At 47.5% G+C, this 13,941-nt stretch overlaps 1 protein-coding gene across 3 annotated transcripts in view; it reads left to right on the top strand.

Annotated features, from left to right (window-relative positions):
* The window catches only part of PIK3AP1 (phosphoinositide-3-kinase adaptor protein 1), a 114,516-nt gene that overhangs the window by 87,112 nt on the left and 13,463 nt on the right, over positions 1-13,941 (top strand). For all 3 annotated transcript variants that reach the window (XM_082854395.1, XM_082854394.1, XM_082854396.1), the window contains 4 exons: positions 500-565; positions 2,409-2,614; positions 3,611-3,683; positions 10,201-10,356. In XM_082854395.1, coding sequence (XP_082710521.1) covers positions 500-565; positions 2,409-2,614; positions 3,611-3,683; positions 10,201-10,356 — 501 coding nt within the window. The remainder of the gene's footprint in view (positions 1-499; positions 566-2,408; positions 2,615-3,610; positions 3,684-10,200; positions 10,357-13,941) is intronic.

The raw sequence follows: 13,941 nt of genomic DNA on the forward strand, positions 1-13,941 counted from the left end.
TGTCTCTTGTGCATGACCGACTTCATCTAAGTCCCCTTGGAGCCTTGCACATATTTCACCTGTTCCACTGCTCTGAGTTCTGTCTTAGGGCACTTGTTGACATGTGAAGTGGCACTTCCTTTTATTCTCAAACTTCAGGGTGTTCCACGGCTTGCTTCAGTATTCAAGGATCCGGAAAAGGGTAATCTTGTTCACCTTACCCTTTTCTTTAATGATCTTGTAAATGCTGATCATGTCCTCTGACTGGCTCTGTCTTTCTGGTTTGAGACCTTGTTGGTTTGGTCTGTCTTCATTTCATAATCCCTATGGCTTCTGCTCATTGGTTGCCTCCTAAAGTTTTGGTTTATAGAACTGCATACAGTGGTCCAAGTTGTGATCCATTATTATTATTTTTTTGTACAAGGTTTTGGTAATTTTTTTGGTAAATATATAAAATATTATAAAGCCTTTTAGAAAGAGATCTTATTTGGCTTTACTTAGAATACTCTTTATCTCATAGTTTTTGCAGAAAAAAGTCAAGAGCGGCCTGAGAATTTCTACGTTACTTCAGAGAGCATCAGGAAAGGTAAGTAGATGTCCTCAGCTTCCTTTTGTATGACCTGAACTTCTGGGTGGTGGAAGTGTTCATGTTTCAGTGATTTCCAGGTGTAACAGCTCCTTATCCTTGAAAAACAGAGAGGTCCAAGAGATACCTGAAGTGGAGCTGTACTGATGGTAAAGGGAGAGGAGAAGAGATTGGGGTGCCTTAGAACACTGTACAAATTGATCATACCAACGACATCAATACCCTAGAAAGTGTCTGTAACAGCACACTAAAGTACAATTTAAACATTGAGACTGATACCAACAGGATGAAAGTGGGCAGCCCAGCACCCAATCTTTACCTGGTGATGCAGCCCTACCGTGCTATTTACCTACCCTATCTGTATTAGCTAAACTATACTTTAATTCAACTTTTATTTGAGACATTTTGCTTGCCACTGGGTGACATTTTTCTTTTTTTCCCAAAGACCTTTTAAGGAAGCTTGAAGAGATAAGTATTTTGTTCTTGATGAATTTCCTTGTGCTAAACAGAGACATTCAGTATTATCCCATTGATGAGTCTTCTGAAAAGGAACTATGACACCATCTAAGCGTTTGAAAACTTCCCTAAGGGCTTTGGTGGTAGGAGATTGGAACTGATTGGCTTTTGCATTTTTTTTTTGTCCCCACACTCCATCTCCCAACACAATTAAAGACAGCCTGGAAGAGGGCAAACCTGGGAGTAAGTTATGTGAGTGTGTGTAGACAGATAAGTAAATGGTTGGTAAGAATGATACATTAGCTTCTTTGAAGCTTTTTCAATACCCACTGGTGAAGTCATCTCTCTTTTTCCTTCATACCGTCTCCCTGAATCACAATGCTCACATGGGGTCCTGCTGGAGAAATTGAGAATCAAAGATAGCCCTACAGGAAATGAGCAGTGAAATGTCAAGTTGTTTTCATATGCTCCAGTGGCCCCATCACCTCTTCAAGTAGCTCTTTCTTCCCACAGAACTTAGTGGAGTCACAGAGCCTAGAGAGAGAGGAGTTGGCTTCATACTTCCCTAGAGTATCCAAAGCAGAGAACTATAAGTTTTTAATACGGAGGAGAGGTTGGCACATGAACAACCCAAGGAGAGTCAGCTGGGACCCAGAACCTAATTTTTACCTGGTGATATTGGACTGGGTCATGATTCTGTTAGCACTCCAGTCTCCTCAGGCAGTTCATACCCGTCGGTCCACAATCACTGTGCCCCATGCTGCTTGGAGGCAGGGGGGATGGGGAGGGCTGGAAGTGGTGCTGGGAGAAGCAGCCTGGTTAGACTTGCCTGTATATTCTCTTCTGGAGTGGATTTTAGTCTAAATCAGTGGTTCTCAATTGGGGGTGATTTCTCCTCCACTCCCCACCCCCCAACCGGCCAGAGGACATTTGGCAATGTCTGGAACATTTTTTATTGTCACAACTGAGGAAGGGGATGCTCTTGCCATCAAGTGGGCAGAAGCCAGGGATGAGGCTAAACATCCTACAGTGTACAAGGCAGCTACACAACACCAACAAAGAATTATCTAGTTTGAAATGTCGATAGTGCCAAGGTTGAGAAAGGCTGGTCTAAAGGCTTCTCAGTAATTCATGGTGACTCACTCCGTGGATGCCTCACTTCCTAAAATGGTGTGGCCTTGTCTACTTTAGTGTAACAGGATTTGAAATTATTAGCTGCTTCCCTCTCTCTGATTCCATGTCATACCTCCCTTTTCTTGGTTCCACATGTAACTGTTCTTTTGAGACACATCCTCTTGAGCCCACGGCCAGCCTCATTAACCCCACTCATCCGGTCAGCTCTCCCCAGCGGCACCGCTGTCAAGCTGAGTTTCTCCATCCTTTCCAGAGCCACCTGTCAGACCCTGGAGGGACAGGCCTCAGTCAAGCATGTATGACCCATTTGCTGGGATGAAAACTCCAGGCCAGCGGCAGCTTATTACCCTCCAGGAGCAGGTGAAGCTGGGCATCGTCAACGTGGATGAGGCCGTGCTCCACTTCAAAGAGTGGCAGCTCAACCAGAAGAAGCGGTCTGAGTCCTTTCGTTTCCAGCAGGTAACTGGCTCCAGATGGACTTTGTTTTATGTCTGTTTCTCTGCTAGACAGTGGAGGAGGGCTGGGTCCGTGGCTGTCTTGTGTATTGCTGTAACTGGACACCTGTGACTGGGCCTGAGAACATTTGCTTGGTCAGAGACTGACCAAGCTCAGTCTCTCAGCTGCAGTCACAACCCAACCAACCTTTCAGTCCTGCCTCTGTGGCTCCCTCACGGGAACCTTCTGCTCCAACCAGATGGTCTGGATGTTGGTCCCTGGGGCATTTCCCTAGAATGCTCAGACACTTAACTTCAAGCTGATTGTTATTTATTGATTAAAATAGCAACAAATCTTGACCCTCACATGTCTGTTCAACATTTATTGAATGACTGCGATAAACCAGACTGCAGGATTACAGAAAGGTCCGAGACCTGGTCTCTTGCCCTTCGAGAGCTCACAGTACCTCTGAAGAGACCACATGTGCGCACGCGTGTGCACACTCATACACACACACACAGGGTAAGGCAGTGTAGCCCAGTAGCAGATGGCATGGGCAGCAATAAGGACTGGAGCATTATGGGAGGGGGCGCTTAGAAGGTGGGCCTTGACCCAGGCTTGGAGCGAAGTCATGGAATCCATGACCCTCAGGGTCAGGGGAATGTGTGAGGACACAGTCTCAGAGGTAGGAATGTAGGTGGAGAGCTTGTAAGCAAGTAGAAGACAGGCTTTTCTAAGGGGCGTGGGTGGTAGGTTATAAGGCTGGGAAAGAGCTGAGAACCAGAGAGGAGGGGAAATACTTTGCTGTGGACAAGATGTCTTCTCTTCAGGCACAACTTCTAAGAGGGCTTGGATTTCTCTGGGAGCCGATTGCAAATGCACTCCAGCCTCATCGGCACGTTGGAAATGTTATTGCAATGTGATATATCTTGCAAATGTCATAAAATCAGAAAGAAACTCTAATGCCCAGAGGGTATAATTCTGGGGTATATTTTTAAAATAAACTAAATTTTTTTCCAGGAAAATCTTAAACGGCTAAGAGATAGCATCACCCGAAGACAGAGAGAGAAGCAAAAATCAGGAAAGCAGACAGGTATGTGGCTTCCTGGGGGTGCTGCATGCTGGGGGACTTTGCTGTGGTCTGTTGTCCTTGACTCTCCTTTCTGCTGGGGCCTGAGTGGGCAGAATGCTTGCCCAGCACCTGTCACCTGTCTATATATCTGGGTCCCCCACTAGGCTGTGAGGTCTTTTGGGGCAACGGCTTTGTCTTGTTAATTCTATAAATCTAGTACCTGGCACACAAGGCACGTCAGCAAATGAATGAAAGGAAGGCTTGAACTCTGCATCCCTCCTCCCATGAAAGAGGATGATAAAGCTTTCTCCCCAGGCACCTGACTCTCCCCTTGGCATTTAGGAAGACACTTTTTTTTGAGCAGAGAAAAGAGAAAATCCCATTCGCATAGTATCTGTTTCTGATTCAAGCAGGGCACTGCGTCATCAGTGTCCACACCAAACACTGCTTTGGAAGCCCCGGTCTCAGGTGCAGAAGGGCTCCTGCCGTGTGTGGTGGGGGCCCAATAGCAGGGCCATGGATTCCAGTTGTGCTCACCGAGGACCAGGCCCCTCTGTCCCCCTTGACCCTCCCTCCCCCAGGTGCTACCCATGTGGCACCACCACCCCTGAGCAAGGAACGGGCATTTGCCCGCACTGCATATCCTCGCTGAGAGCCTCTGCCGTGGTGGGTCTCTGTTATTTACACTGGGCAGCCTTGTACCAAGAAGAGCTGGCAAGAAAAGACTTTCAGAGGCATTCAGATCTTGAATGGCGCTCCATTGCGTAAAGAACTACGCTGGTGCATAACTTCTATAGTTTGTCTCCAGCTGCCATCAACGGCCCGACTTCCCATGAACCTGGTCAGTCTGGTAATACCCTGGTCTTCAAACAGGACCTCTTCCTGCCACAGGCCCCTTGCTCATGCCTCTCCCTCCTCACCTGTATGAAACTACTGGTGCTGGGAGACCCAGCCCTGACAGCCCCTTCTCAGTGAAGCCTTCCTGGACCACTCCTGGCCATTGTACTCCTTCTTCATTTGAGCATCTATAGAACCTAGTATCCCTTCCGTCCACCTGGCACTTCTTTTCTGTTGCCTCTGGTTGTTATTACTTCATTCCTTCAAACCATCAGCAATTCCCAGAAGTTCTGCATCCAAAGTACCTGTTATCATTTCTGACGACCTCCCATGCCACAGCTGCCTCCAAGCCACCACCACCTCTTCCTGGATTAATGCAGAAGCCTCTTCAGTTGTCTCCCTGTGTCCATTCTTATTCCTCTACAGTTAATCCTACAAACTGTAGTCAACAGCCTTTCAAAAATAAAAATCAGATGATGTCACTCTCTTGCTCAAAACCCTTGGGGGCTCTTGTCCCAAGGGTAAAATCACAGTCTTCGTTGTGACCTACAAGGCCCTGCATGATGTGATGCCTGAGCTCATCCTGCACTTTCCCCCACACCCTGTGTTCCAGTTGCAATGGACTGCTTTTGGTTGTTCTGTCATGCCAAGGGCATTCTGCCCAGGGCCTTTGCACTTGCTGTGCCCACTCCACTTCTTTCCCCACATTCTTACCCACTGGCTCTTTTTCATCCTTCAGAGTTAGGCCATTCTCTCCAGAGTAGCCCTCCACGACTCACCTCCTGTGCCATGGCTCACCCTCTTCTGACAAATCACAGACTGGAATTATGTTTCTATTCTCATGGTTATTTTCCACACCCCTTCTCCCCCCAAACCTGCCACCACCACCTGCATAAGCTCTGCAAGGACAAGAACTTGTCTGTTTTGTGCTCTGCTGAATCCCCAGCATGTAGCACAGTACGTTGGTGGAACTCAAGAAGTCTCTGTTGGAATGGTTGGTTTGAGTGAAACGTTTGGTGACACCATTCATTCATTCCACAGATACTTACTGAGCACCAGGCGTCCAGCCAAATACAAACCTTACACCTGTAAGATGCAATCTTCACCATCTGGTAGCTCATGAGTTAGCCTTTTATTTGTGTAGGTCTGGTTTTCCCAGCTACAGCCTGTCCCACAATGCCTAGCACAGTGTTTTGCAAGCAATACAGCCTAGTGAATATTATTGATTTTGGCTTTTTGGAAGAAGAGGGGTAAAGAGGATACAACCGTGGCAGAAAGTCAGAGGGGTCATCCTCAGACTCCTGCCTGGGTGACTAAGTTTTAAATGTATGCTGTCACTACCCACCCTCATACTTGTCTGCCTCCTTTTGCGAGGAGGAAAAAGAAAAGAAGGGAGAAAATCTGTTTCAAGAGCTGCATTCATCCTAGGGTCAGACAATAGGGTTCTAGGTGGTAGAGGGCTGAGGTGCTTTTTAAAACTAGAGCACATGAACCCAGAGGTCAATAGAAGCCTTGACTGAATGAAACATTTCAAGCTTTTAAATATAGGTAGTATCAAGAAAATTGCGATTTGGTGGGGCATGTGGTGTTTGAAGGCCGGTGAGTCATAGTGTTGGAGTCATGTGTGCTCAGCAGCCTGGGCTCCAGAACCGAGCCACTGGTGTCATCACACATGTACCACCCACCCAGGCTCCACCTGGGCCCACTGGAGAGATGGAAGCAAGACAGACACGCATGCCGAGGAGTAGAGGGTTGCAGGCATGGGCCCTGGGGCCAGCAGGGTTGAGGTCAAGTTCCTGCTCACTGTTTACCCCTAACTAGCTGGGAACCATGGGCAAGATACTTCACCTGCCTGAGCCTCAGTCCTCATCTGCAAAATGGCACAAATAAGTGCCCATCCAGGAGAGTCGTTCTGAAGATTCAGTGAGTTAGGGCATAACCGGGGTCAGGCCCAGTGCCCAGCACATGGAGGCACTCTGAAAACCACCTGCACATCAGCTGGCATCCTCTTAGCCAGGGCTTCCCAGGGAGAGTGCGCTGAGCTGGGGCTCACCATCCAGGGGCCAGGCCTGGAATCGTGGCTTTTGACACATTTCACAAAGTTCACTCAAGGCTAATCAGGCTGCGAATAAGTGATACCCACCAGTGGCTCTAGTCTAGGTTAGAATGGTCCATGTCTGAAGTTTTCCAAAGGAACATGATTTAGATGCCCTACCTTCCCTGCTACCCTACTCTTTAAGAAGCAGACGCCTGACCAGGATTTGGGGGTGGTGGTGGTGAAGGGTTAAGTATTTTTACTTTTTACATCAAGGGTTTTAATTAATGTCATAACTATTAAAAGATTAAACTATGTATAATTTGACACTGAGGAAGAACGGCTGGGGGCCGCAAATAGCCCACATGGGGAGAGTGTTCTGTCCATCAGCACTAAGAGTCTCCCTATATTTTTGTTTTTTATTTTGGTAAAATGTACATAAGATAAAATTTCCTATTTGCATGTAAATGTACAATCTGGTGGCACTGAGTACACTCAAAATAACGTACAGCCATGAACAGTATCCATTTCTAGAACTTTTTCTTCCCTGACAAGGATTTGAGCTGATATGGGAGGTGATCCTAGAGAACACAGGAGCGGGTGGGAAGTGATAGAGGAAGGAAAGGCGGCCAGCAGCGTGCAGTTAGAACCATGGAGACTGCAGTTTCATCTCCCCAGAGACGCTGGGGGTCAATGGAGAGCACTCTGGAAGAGTTATCCCTCCCGCGGGGCATTTAGACACCAGCTCCCGTGTCTTTGGGTGAGGCCTGCTGGGAGACGGGCGCTTGTAATCCGGCTCCCAGAGAAAGCTCAGGCAGTTGGAAGTTGGACCCTGTACTGCCTGGTGAGGCCCAAGGTCATCAGAGCATCTGCCAAAGAGAAGGCATCATTTACGGTTGAGTGAATATGATATACTAGATCTTTGCATAAAACTCGATTGTGTATTTAGTACGTTCTAACTTGGAATTGCCTATTCTGGGGATTTTCACACTCAGGTGCTCCAGTGCTGCTCCATCCATGCTTGTAGGGGTAGCAGGTAGGAACTGGGGGACAGTTGGGGATGGGGTAGGGGAGTAGATTTGGATTGGAACAGGGTTTGGGGCCACTTACTCTGCTTCAACCATTGCAGCTCCTTTTTAAAAACTCCGTTTCCTATACTGAGCTTCTGTTTTCACTAGAGGAAAGAATCCTGCTTCACAAAAAACAAAAAAAATTTGAAAACTGTCGACACAGGATAACATTGACCTATAGGAAAATTAGGGCCGATGAATGGCATTTCTGCTTGAAGGACCTTTTCCAGGAATGGAGGCCACTCCACTCAAGGACTGACTCTATTCATTTGGAAACCTCATTTGCCTTAGAAAAGAAAAACAATGGTGAGTTTTCTTTAATTTGGGTTAAAAGACCAGGGACGATTAAAAAGTAACAGATTGTTCATAAGAACTTGCCAGTATTTCTTCAGCCCTGGGGAGTTGTTTTCTTCTCCCTGAGACGGTGCAGAGCGCTGATGGTGTAGGAAATCAGAGGAGGGCTGGCTGACTCCCGACTTGCTGAACGGCCTGGCCCCATGGAGGAGAATATCAATATTCGTGTTATGGGCGTGTCTGTGGCCACTGCACGGCGGGACCTGGAGAAGCAGGCTGGGTCCCAGGAGGCCTGGGTTCTGATCCCTGCTTTGTCACTGAATCACTTCATGATCCAGGTCTTTTCCTTTAACCACTCTGTGCCTCAGTTTCCTCATCTGTGGTTACACCCAGCTTATCTGCTTCATGGAGTAGCAAAGTTCAAGGGAGGAATAGTAACACATGTGAATGCACTTTGGCAAAAGTACTACGCAGTATAGTGATGATAATTATTTTTCCTGGCAGTGTCCCTTTATTCAAAGAATATCCGGATTTTGTAGACACTTAGACTGGCTCTACTTGATTTTTTGAACTGTTGACTCCCAACTTTTTTCCTGTGTATTTTACTTTCCTTCCTCCTCGAACTGTTCAGAGTCGAAAATTGCTTCATTGAAGTGAATTAAGCAGACAGGAACCTCCCTTTAAGAGACTGTTGTTAAACATCTCGGTCAAAGCTAGGGGGGAAAAAAGTGTCACCTGTTTGGGCTCTGAGCCACCATGGGCTCACACCCATGTGTGGGTACACTGGCTAGTCTCCACCCAAGTGCTTCCAAGCTTGGGTGGGTGCTTCCACTCACTGCTCAATTGTAAGCAAGAGAGCCCAAGGACATGAAAAAGATCTGTGTTCCACCGAGACCTGGAAAGCTGGGTTACTACTAGGACCAGACACTACGCTTGGAACCAGAGTCTCTAGGATGAGGAAAGCTCGAGCTCACGCAAACCAGCAGTCCACTGTTTTAATATTCTCCATGCAGAATGTTGAGCACACTTGGTCTACCCTGTCCTCGCACCTGCGTTTGTTTACCCGTTTACCCTTCTTGGCAGACCTCTGGCTTTGGCAAGCGGAGCCACCCCTGCCGCTGCGCTCCCTGAACTTCCTGCCACACCCATCCCTAGCAGAGGAGAGGCGAGGAGGAAGTGATTCCTTGAGAATGAGACCACATGTCCCCAAAAGTCCCCCCCGCACTTACACCTCTTCGCAGAGACCCTGCCCCAGGGCTTGGGAAGGTCCAGGGCCTCAAGGGGAGCCCTGTGACAGGAGATCACCTGGCTCTCACACTTCCCTGGAGAGGAAGCTGGTTTGGGCCCGCACAGATGTTTTGTTCCACTTGTCAGCTGGAGTTGTTCGCTGCTCATAGCACCCAGGGGTGGAAATCTAGGGAGGAAGAAAGACCAACCACTGGGCAGGGCTAAGCCAGTAAAGAGGTTAGGTTAACGCTTTGCAGGGCAAAGGGATAATCTACCCTTATGAATCTGTGGGGTCTCAAACCACTGATGAGCTGTGCAAGTCACCAAATCTTTCATGGGCCTGATGGATCTCCTTTCGTGAACTCTCTGGATCATTGCTGTCATTGTGGACCACCCACCCTTCATCCATCACTTACTAAGGGATTGAGAGGCAGTCTGAGTAGTGATTAAGGGCCTGGACTTTGGAGCCTGGGTTCAAATCCCAGCTGTCCCCCTTACCAACTGTGTGACAGGGACATGGGACACGCTACTTCACTTTTCTGTACCTTAGTTTCTATTGAGAATGTTGACAATAGTATTTATTTCATGGGTTTCGGGAGGATTCAAGGAGCGAAAAATACGGAAGCTCTTAGAACTCTGCGTGATGCACAGGATAACCTATTATTACAATCAATGGCATTCGCAACCCCTCCTCAGAAAGGGAAGTAATTCAGAGGGGCCAACTGACTTAAGCTCCACAGCTGGTGAGTGGCAGAGCCGGGGCCCCGGCCTCTTTCCCTAATCACATGTTCTTTCTTCTACATGATGCAAAAGCATTTCTCTGCCCTTTCTAACATTCCTCCACCCCAACTTTCTGTCAACAGTTGCCACACAGTAGTCAGTGGAGTTTCAGTGCTGAATTGGACAGGACCCCCACCCTCTTCCCTCTCCCTTTCTCCTCCTCCTTCCCCCTCCCCTCCCCTCCAGGCACCCTCCAGATTCAGGTGGAGGAGGTGGGTGGAGAGAGAGCAGCCCAGCAGTTTTGTAAATGGCATCCTGGTGCCTTAAACCTTATCTCTTTTCCCTCTAATTCCAGACTTGGAGATCACAGTCCCAATTCGGCACTCACAGCACCTGCCAGGGAAAGTGGAGTTTGGAGTCTATGAGAGTGGCCCCAGGAAAAGCGTCTTTCCCCCAAGGACAGAGCTAAGACGAGGAGACTGGAAAACAGACAGTACCTCCAGCACAGCAAGTAAGCAGGTGGCCCGCAGGTGCCTTTGGGCCTTGGAAATGTGCTCTGTTATGAGCCCAGAAGATCTTACTTGGAGCCTGATCTGGGCTTGGGAGGTGTAAGAAATGGGGGACATTTAACCTGTGAGGTTTGCCTTTTTCAGGGCGCCAAAGATCCTTTATACAAATAGCCCGTGAAGCCAGATTGCATGATAATTATTACTCTATTGCTTTTATAAATGAAAAATCCTAATCATAATACTTGTTAGTATTTATTGAGCACTTACTATATGCTAAGCCTCTTCCACAGATTCTCTGATTTAATTCTCATAATCACTCTACAGGATAGGTATTATCACCTCTATTTACCAAGGAGGAAACTGGAAACTTAGTGCCTTCCTCTAGGTTAAATAGCTAACAAGTGGTAGCGCTGGGATTTGAACTCAGGTGGACCGAATCCAGGCTAAGACTCTTGCCTACTTTTCTTTTTGCTTCATCTGTGGGAAGGGGAAGGAAAGGGCACAAAGTCAGAAACATTAGAAAACAGTGAACTCGGATTTGAGAATTCCAACTTTAGAGGCAAGTTGAGGATCTAATTGGGAAATGTCTTCTTTTTGGCTTGACAGCTTGAATAGGAGTCTGATTGCAACAAGGCAATACACGCTGATGTGCAGGCAGGAGCTGGGGCTTTGTTTCCAGATCCAGGGTGGTATTAGCTGACTTCAGACACACCAGCTTCACAAGCCAAATAGATCGAGTTTCGCTGCTTTCAAACACTTCAGTGTTATCAAAACAGCTAGGAGAGAAGTGAAAGAGCAAGAGACAAGCTGAATTTCAGGACTCACGTCTCCTTAAACGTCAGGTGGAAGACCCCCACATGGATGTAGGAACTGGAAGGTCACCTAACCCAGGGGTTCTTAATCTTTTCTGTATCACATACCCCTTTGAGAGTCTGGTATATGATCTGGATGTGCTTCCTATAAAAATGCACATGCATGTGTTTACACACACACACACACACACACACACACACAATTTTGCCCATCCATGGACTTAGGTCAAGAGCCTCTGAACTATTCCCCCTCCTTACTTTATTAATAGCGTATTTGTAACCCAGAAAGGGAAAGAGTTTTGCCCAAGGTCCCACAGCCAGTCAATGGCAGAATGAGAGTAGAACCCAGCTCTTCTCTCTGCCACTGTTACCTGTTGAAACAGACCCAAAGCATATCATACAACCACATGAGAAGCCTAGACTTAACAGAGAAGAAAACCTCCCCTTACGTTATGGGGGTGATCATGTGTATCACCCCCCCTTTAGGCAATTTAGAGAATTCTGATAAGTTCAGAAATGGGAGTGATCACAGGTGGCAGAGGAAGCAAGGGACAGGCAGGCAGCCGGCTCAGACGTGTCACAGAGGAGAGGAGACGTGGTATAGACACTCTTGGGGTGAGGGCAGGGCTTTCTGGGGTGCGGGAAGGGGAAATTTAACAAGATGAATGCAGAGTACTCACTTCAGGTTCAGATTAATTTAAACCATTTTATGCGTATGTTTTACTTTGAGTTAGCTTGGAGTGAGAACAGACTGGAAAGCATAAACTGTGCTTCTCACCCTGTATGGTGGTGTACTGCCCAGAGATGGCTATCTTATTGGGGTAGAAAATGTTATTAAATGACAGACCAGAGGATTTTATTTTACTCTGTGGCTGTAGACTGCATCCAGGCCCTGTTGCACAGTTATCTATTGCTATGTAACAAACTATCCCAAAATGCAGTGGCTTGAAACATAATCATTTATTTGTGTCTGATTCTCAACTTGGCCAGGAGTCAAATGGGAATTGTTCACCTCCACCCCCTGTGGTCAGTTGGGGTCACTCATGTGACTGTATTCAGCTGTAAGCTTGGCATGGGCTGGCGCATCCACGATGGCCTCTCACTCTCCAGGGACTCTCTACATATGGCCACTAATTCAATAGCCTGAACTTCTTGTATGATAACAAGATCCATAAAGGGAGCATTCCAGAAGGACAAGCCCCAGTGTGCAAGTACTTATCGAGCTTTGGCTTGCATCACACTTGCTAACGTCACATTGGCCAAAGTAAGTCACATGGCTAAGCCGAGAGGGAGGTGAGGAAGAGGCTATACAGAGGTGTGGACACTGGAGGTGAGGGCCCTTGGGTCACTAGTGGATGATCTGCCATTTTGAGACTAGTGATGATGATGATGATGATAGCTGCTGTAATTAATCAAATGCTTGCGCTTACAGGCTCTGTGCCAAGCCTGTTACCGTGCGGTCTCACTCTATACAGCAGTGCTGTGAGACCAGGGAACAGAGGCTTAGGTTAGGCATCTTACCCTGGGTCACTTGGAAATTAAACAGGGCATCTGGGATTCACATCCAGATCTCTCTGTGTGCTCAACCATGGGGACATACTGCCTTCCAAAGAGAAACAGTTTCCAGGGCAAGGAGGGAGAGTGAGGATGGCCCAGCTCTGATCCACCAACTGCCCCTCAACCCCCGGAGTCATACCCTAAAAACAGCACTATTTTATTATGGTGCAGCTGTCATCTCTTGGGAACTACAGGAAAACAGTTGCAGGTTAAATCTGGTTGTGACTATAATTTTAAGCACAAAATATTAGTGTTATGTTTAAGAGAACAAAAGTTTCATTACAGAAAGACCATTGACCTTCTTCTAAGTTGTCTGGTTCAAGTTTCTTAAGGGTCATATATATAGGGTCATTTTTTTTCTCTCATTCATTCCTCCACCAAATATTGAGGACAGCCCTGTGCATATGGAGCTAGACTGTATACTGGAGACATAAAGCTGAAAAAGAAATAGGGTCTGTCCTCAGGGGACTTATAATGGAGGAGAGAAGTTATAAATATAGTACCAGTTAGATGCTTGTCTGATTCTTCTTCCCTGGTGACAGAAGCCTGGCAAGGGGTTGGGCACTGCCCCCTTCCCCCAGCAAGAGTGAAGATGATGGGGGCTGGGGCCAGAGCCTCCTACCAGTGGTGCCGTCCAGACAGGTTGTGGCCAAGCAGATCAGCAGCCTTGGAGAGAGGAGAGGGCCAGCCAGGGCTGATAAACCAGGAGCAAAGCCTCAAAGCCAAAGGGTGGGCGTTAAAAATTCAAGAACACCAAGGGAAGGGACAAGGGGAGCTGGCTGGTGCGAATTTCCAGGATCCTGGAGCCAGTGCCTGGACAGCTTTTTGCTCCCTCCTAGTGGATAAACTTTGGAAGGAGTCTGGTTCGTTGTAAGGGAAGGGGATGAACAAGGATGAATGACGTGGGAGGCTTGGCTCCACAGGGGTGGGAGCCCGTGGATAGGAGGGTTTACTTCCATTTGGGGGGATCTGGAAAGGTTTCGACAGCATTTGTCCTGAGCGTTGGGGACAGGAGCTTTTCGATTTGTGGATGGGGTGGGCTGGGGGGAGCAGGGAGAAAGGGACATTCTGGCTGAGCGAGCAGTGTTATGTGTGGGTAGCTGGAGAGAAAGAGACAGGGTCACGTGCTCCTTAATAGACTAACTCTGAATCCCCTGGTTTCTAGAAATATTTTCAACACATTATTTTAAATTTAAAAATCTGCCTCCGAGAAACAAT

This window comes from Leucopleurus acutus, assembly GCF_964270905.1.
Source record: "Leucopleurus acutus genome assembly, chromosome: 14".
Taxonomy (NCBI): domain Eukaryota; kingdom Metazoa; phylum Chordata; class Mammalia; order Artiodactyla; family Delphinidae; genus Leucopleurus; species Leucopleurus acutus.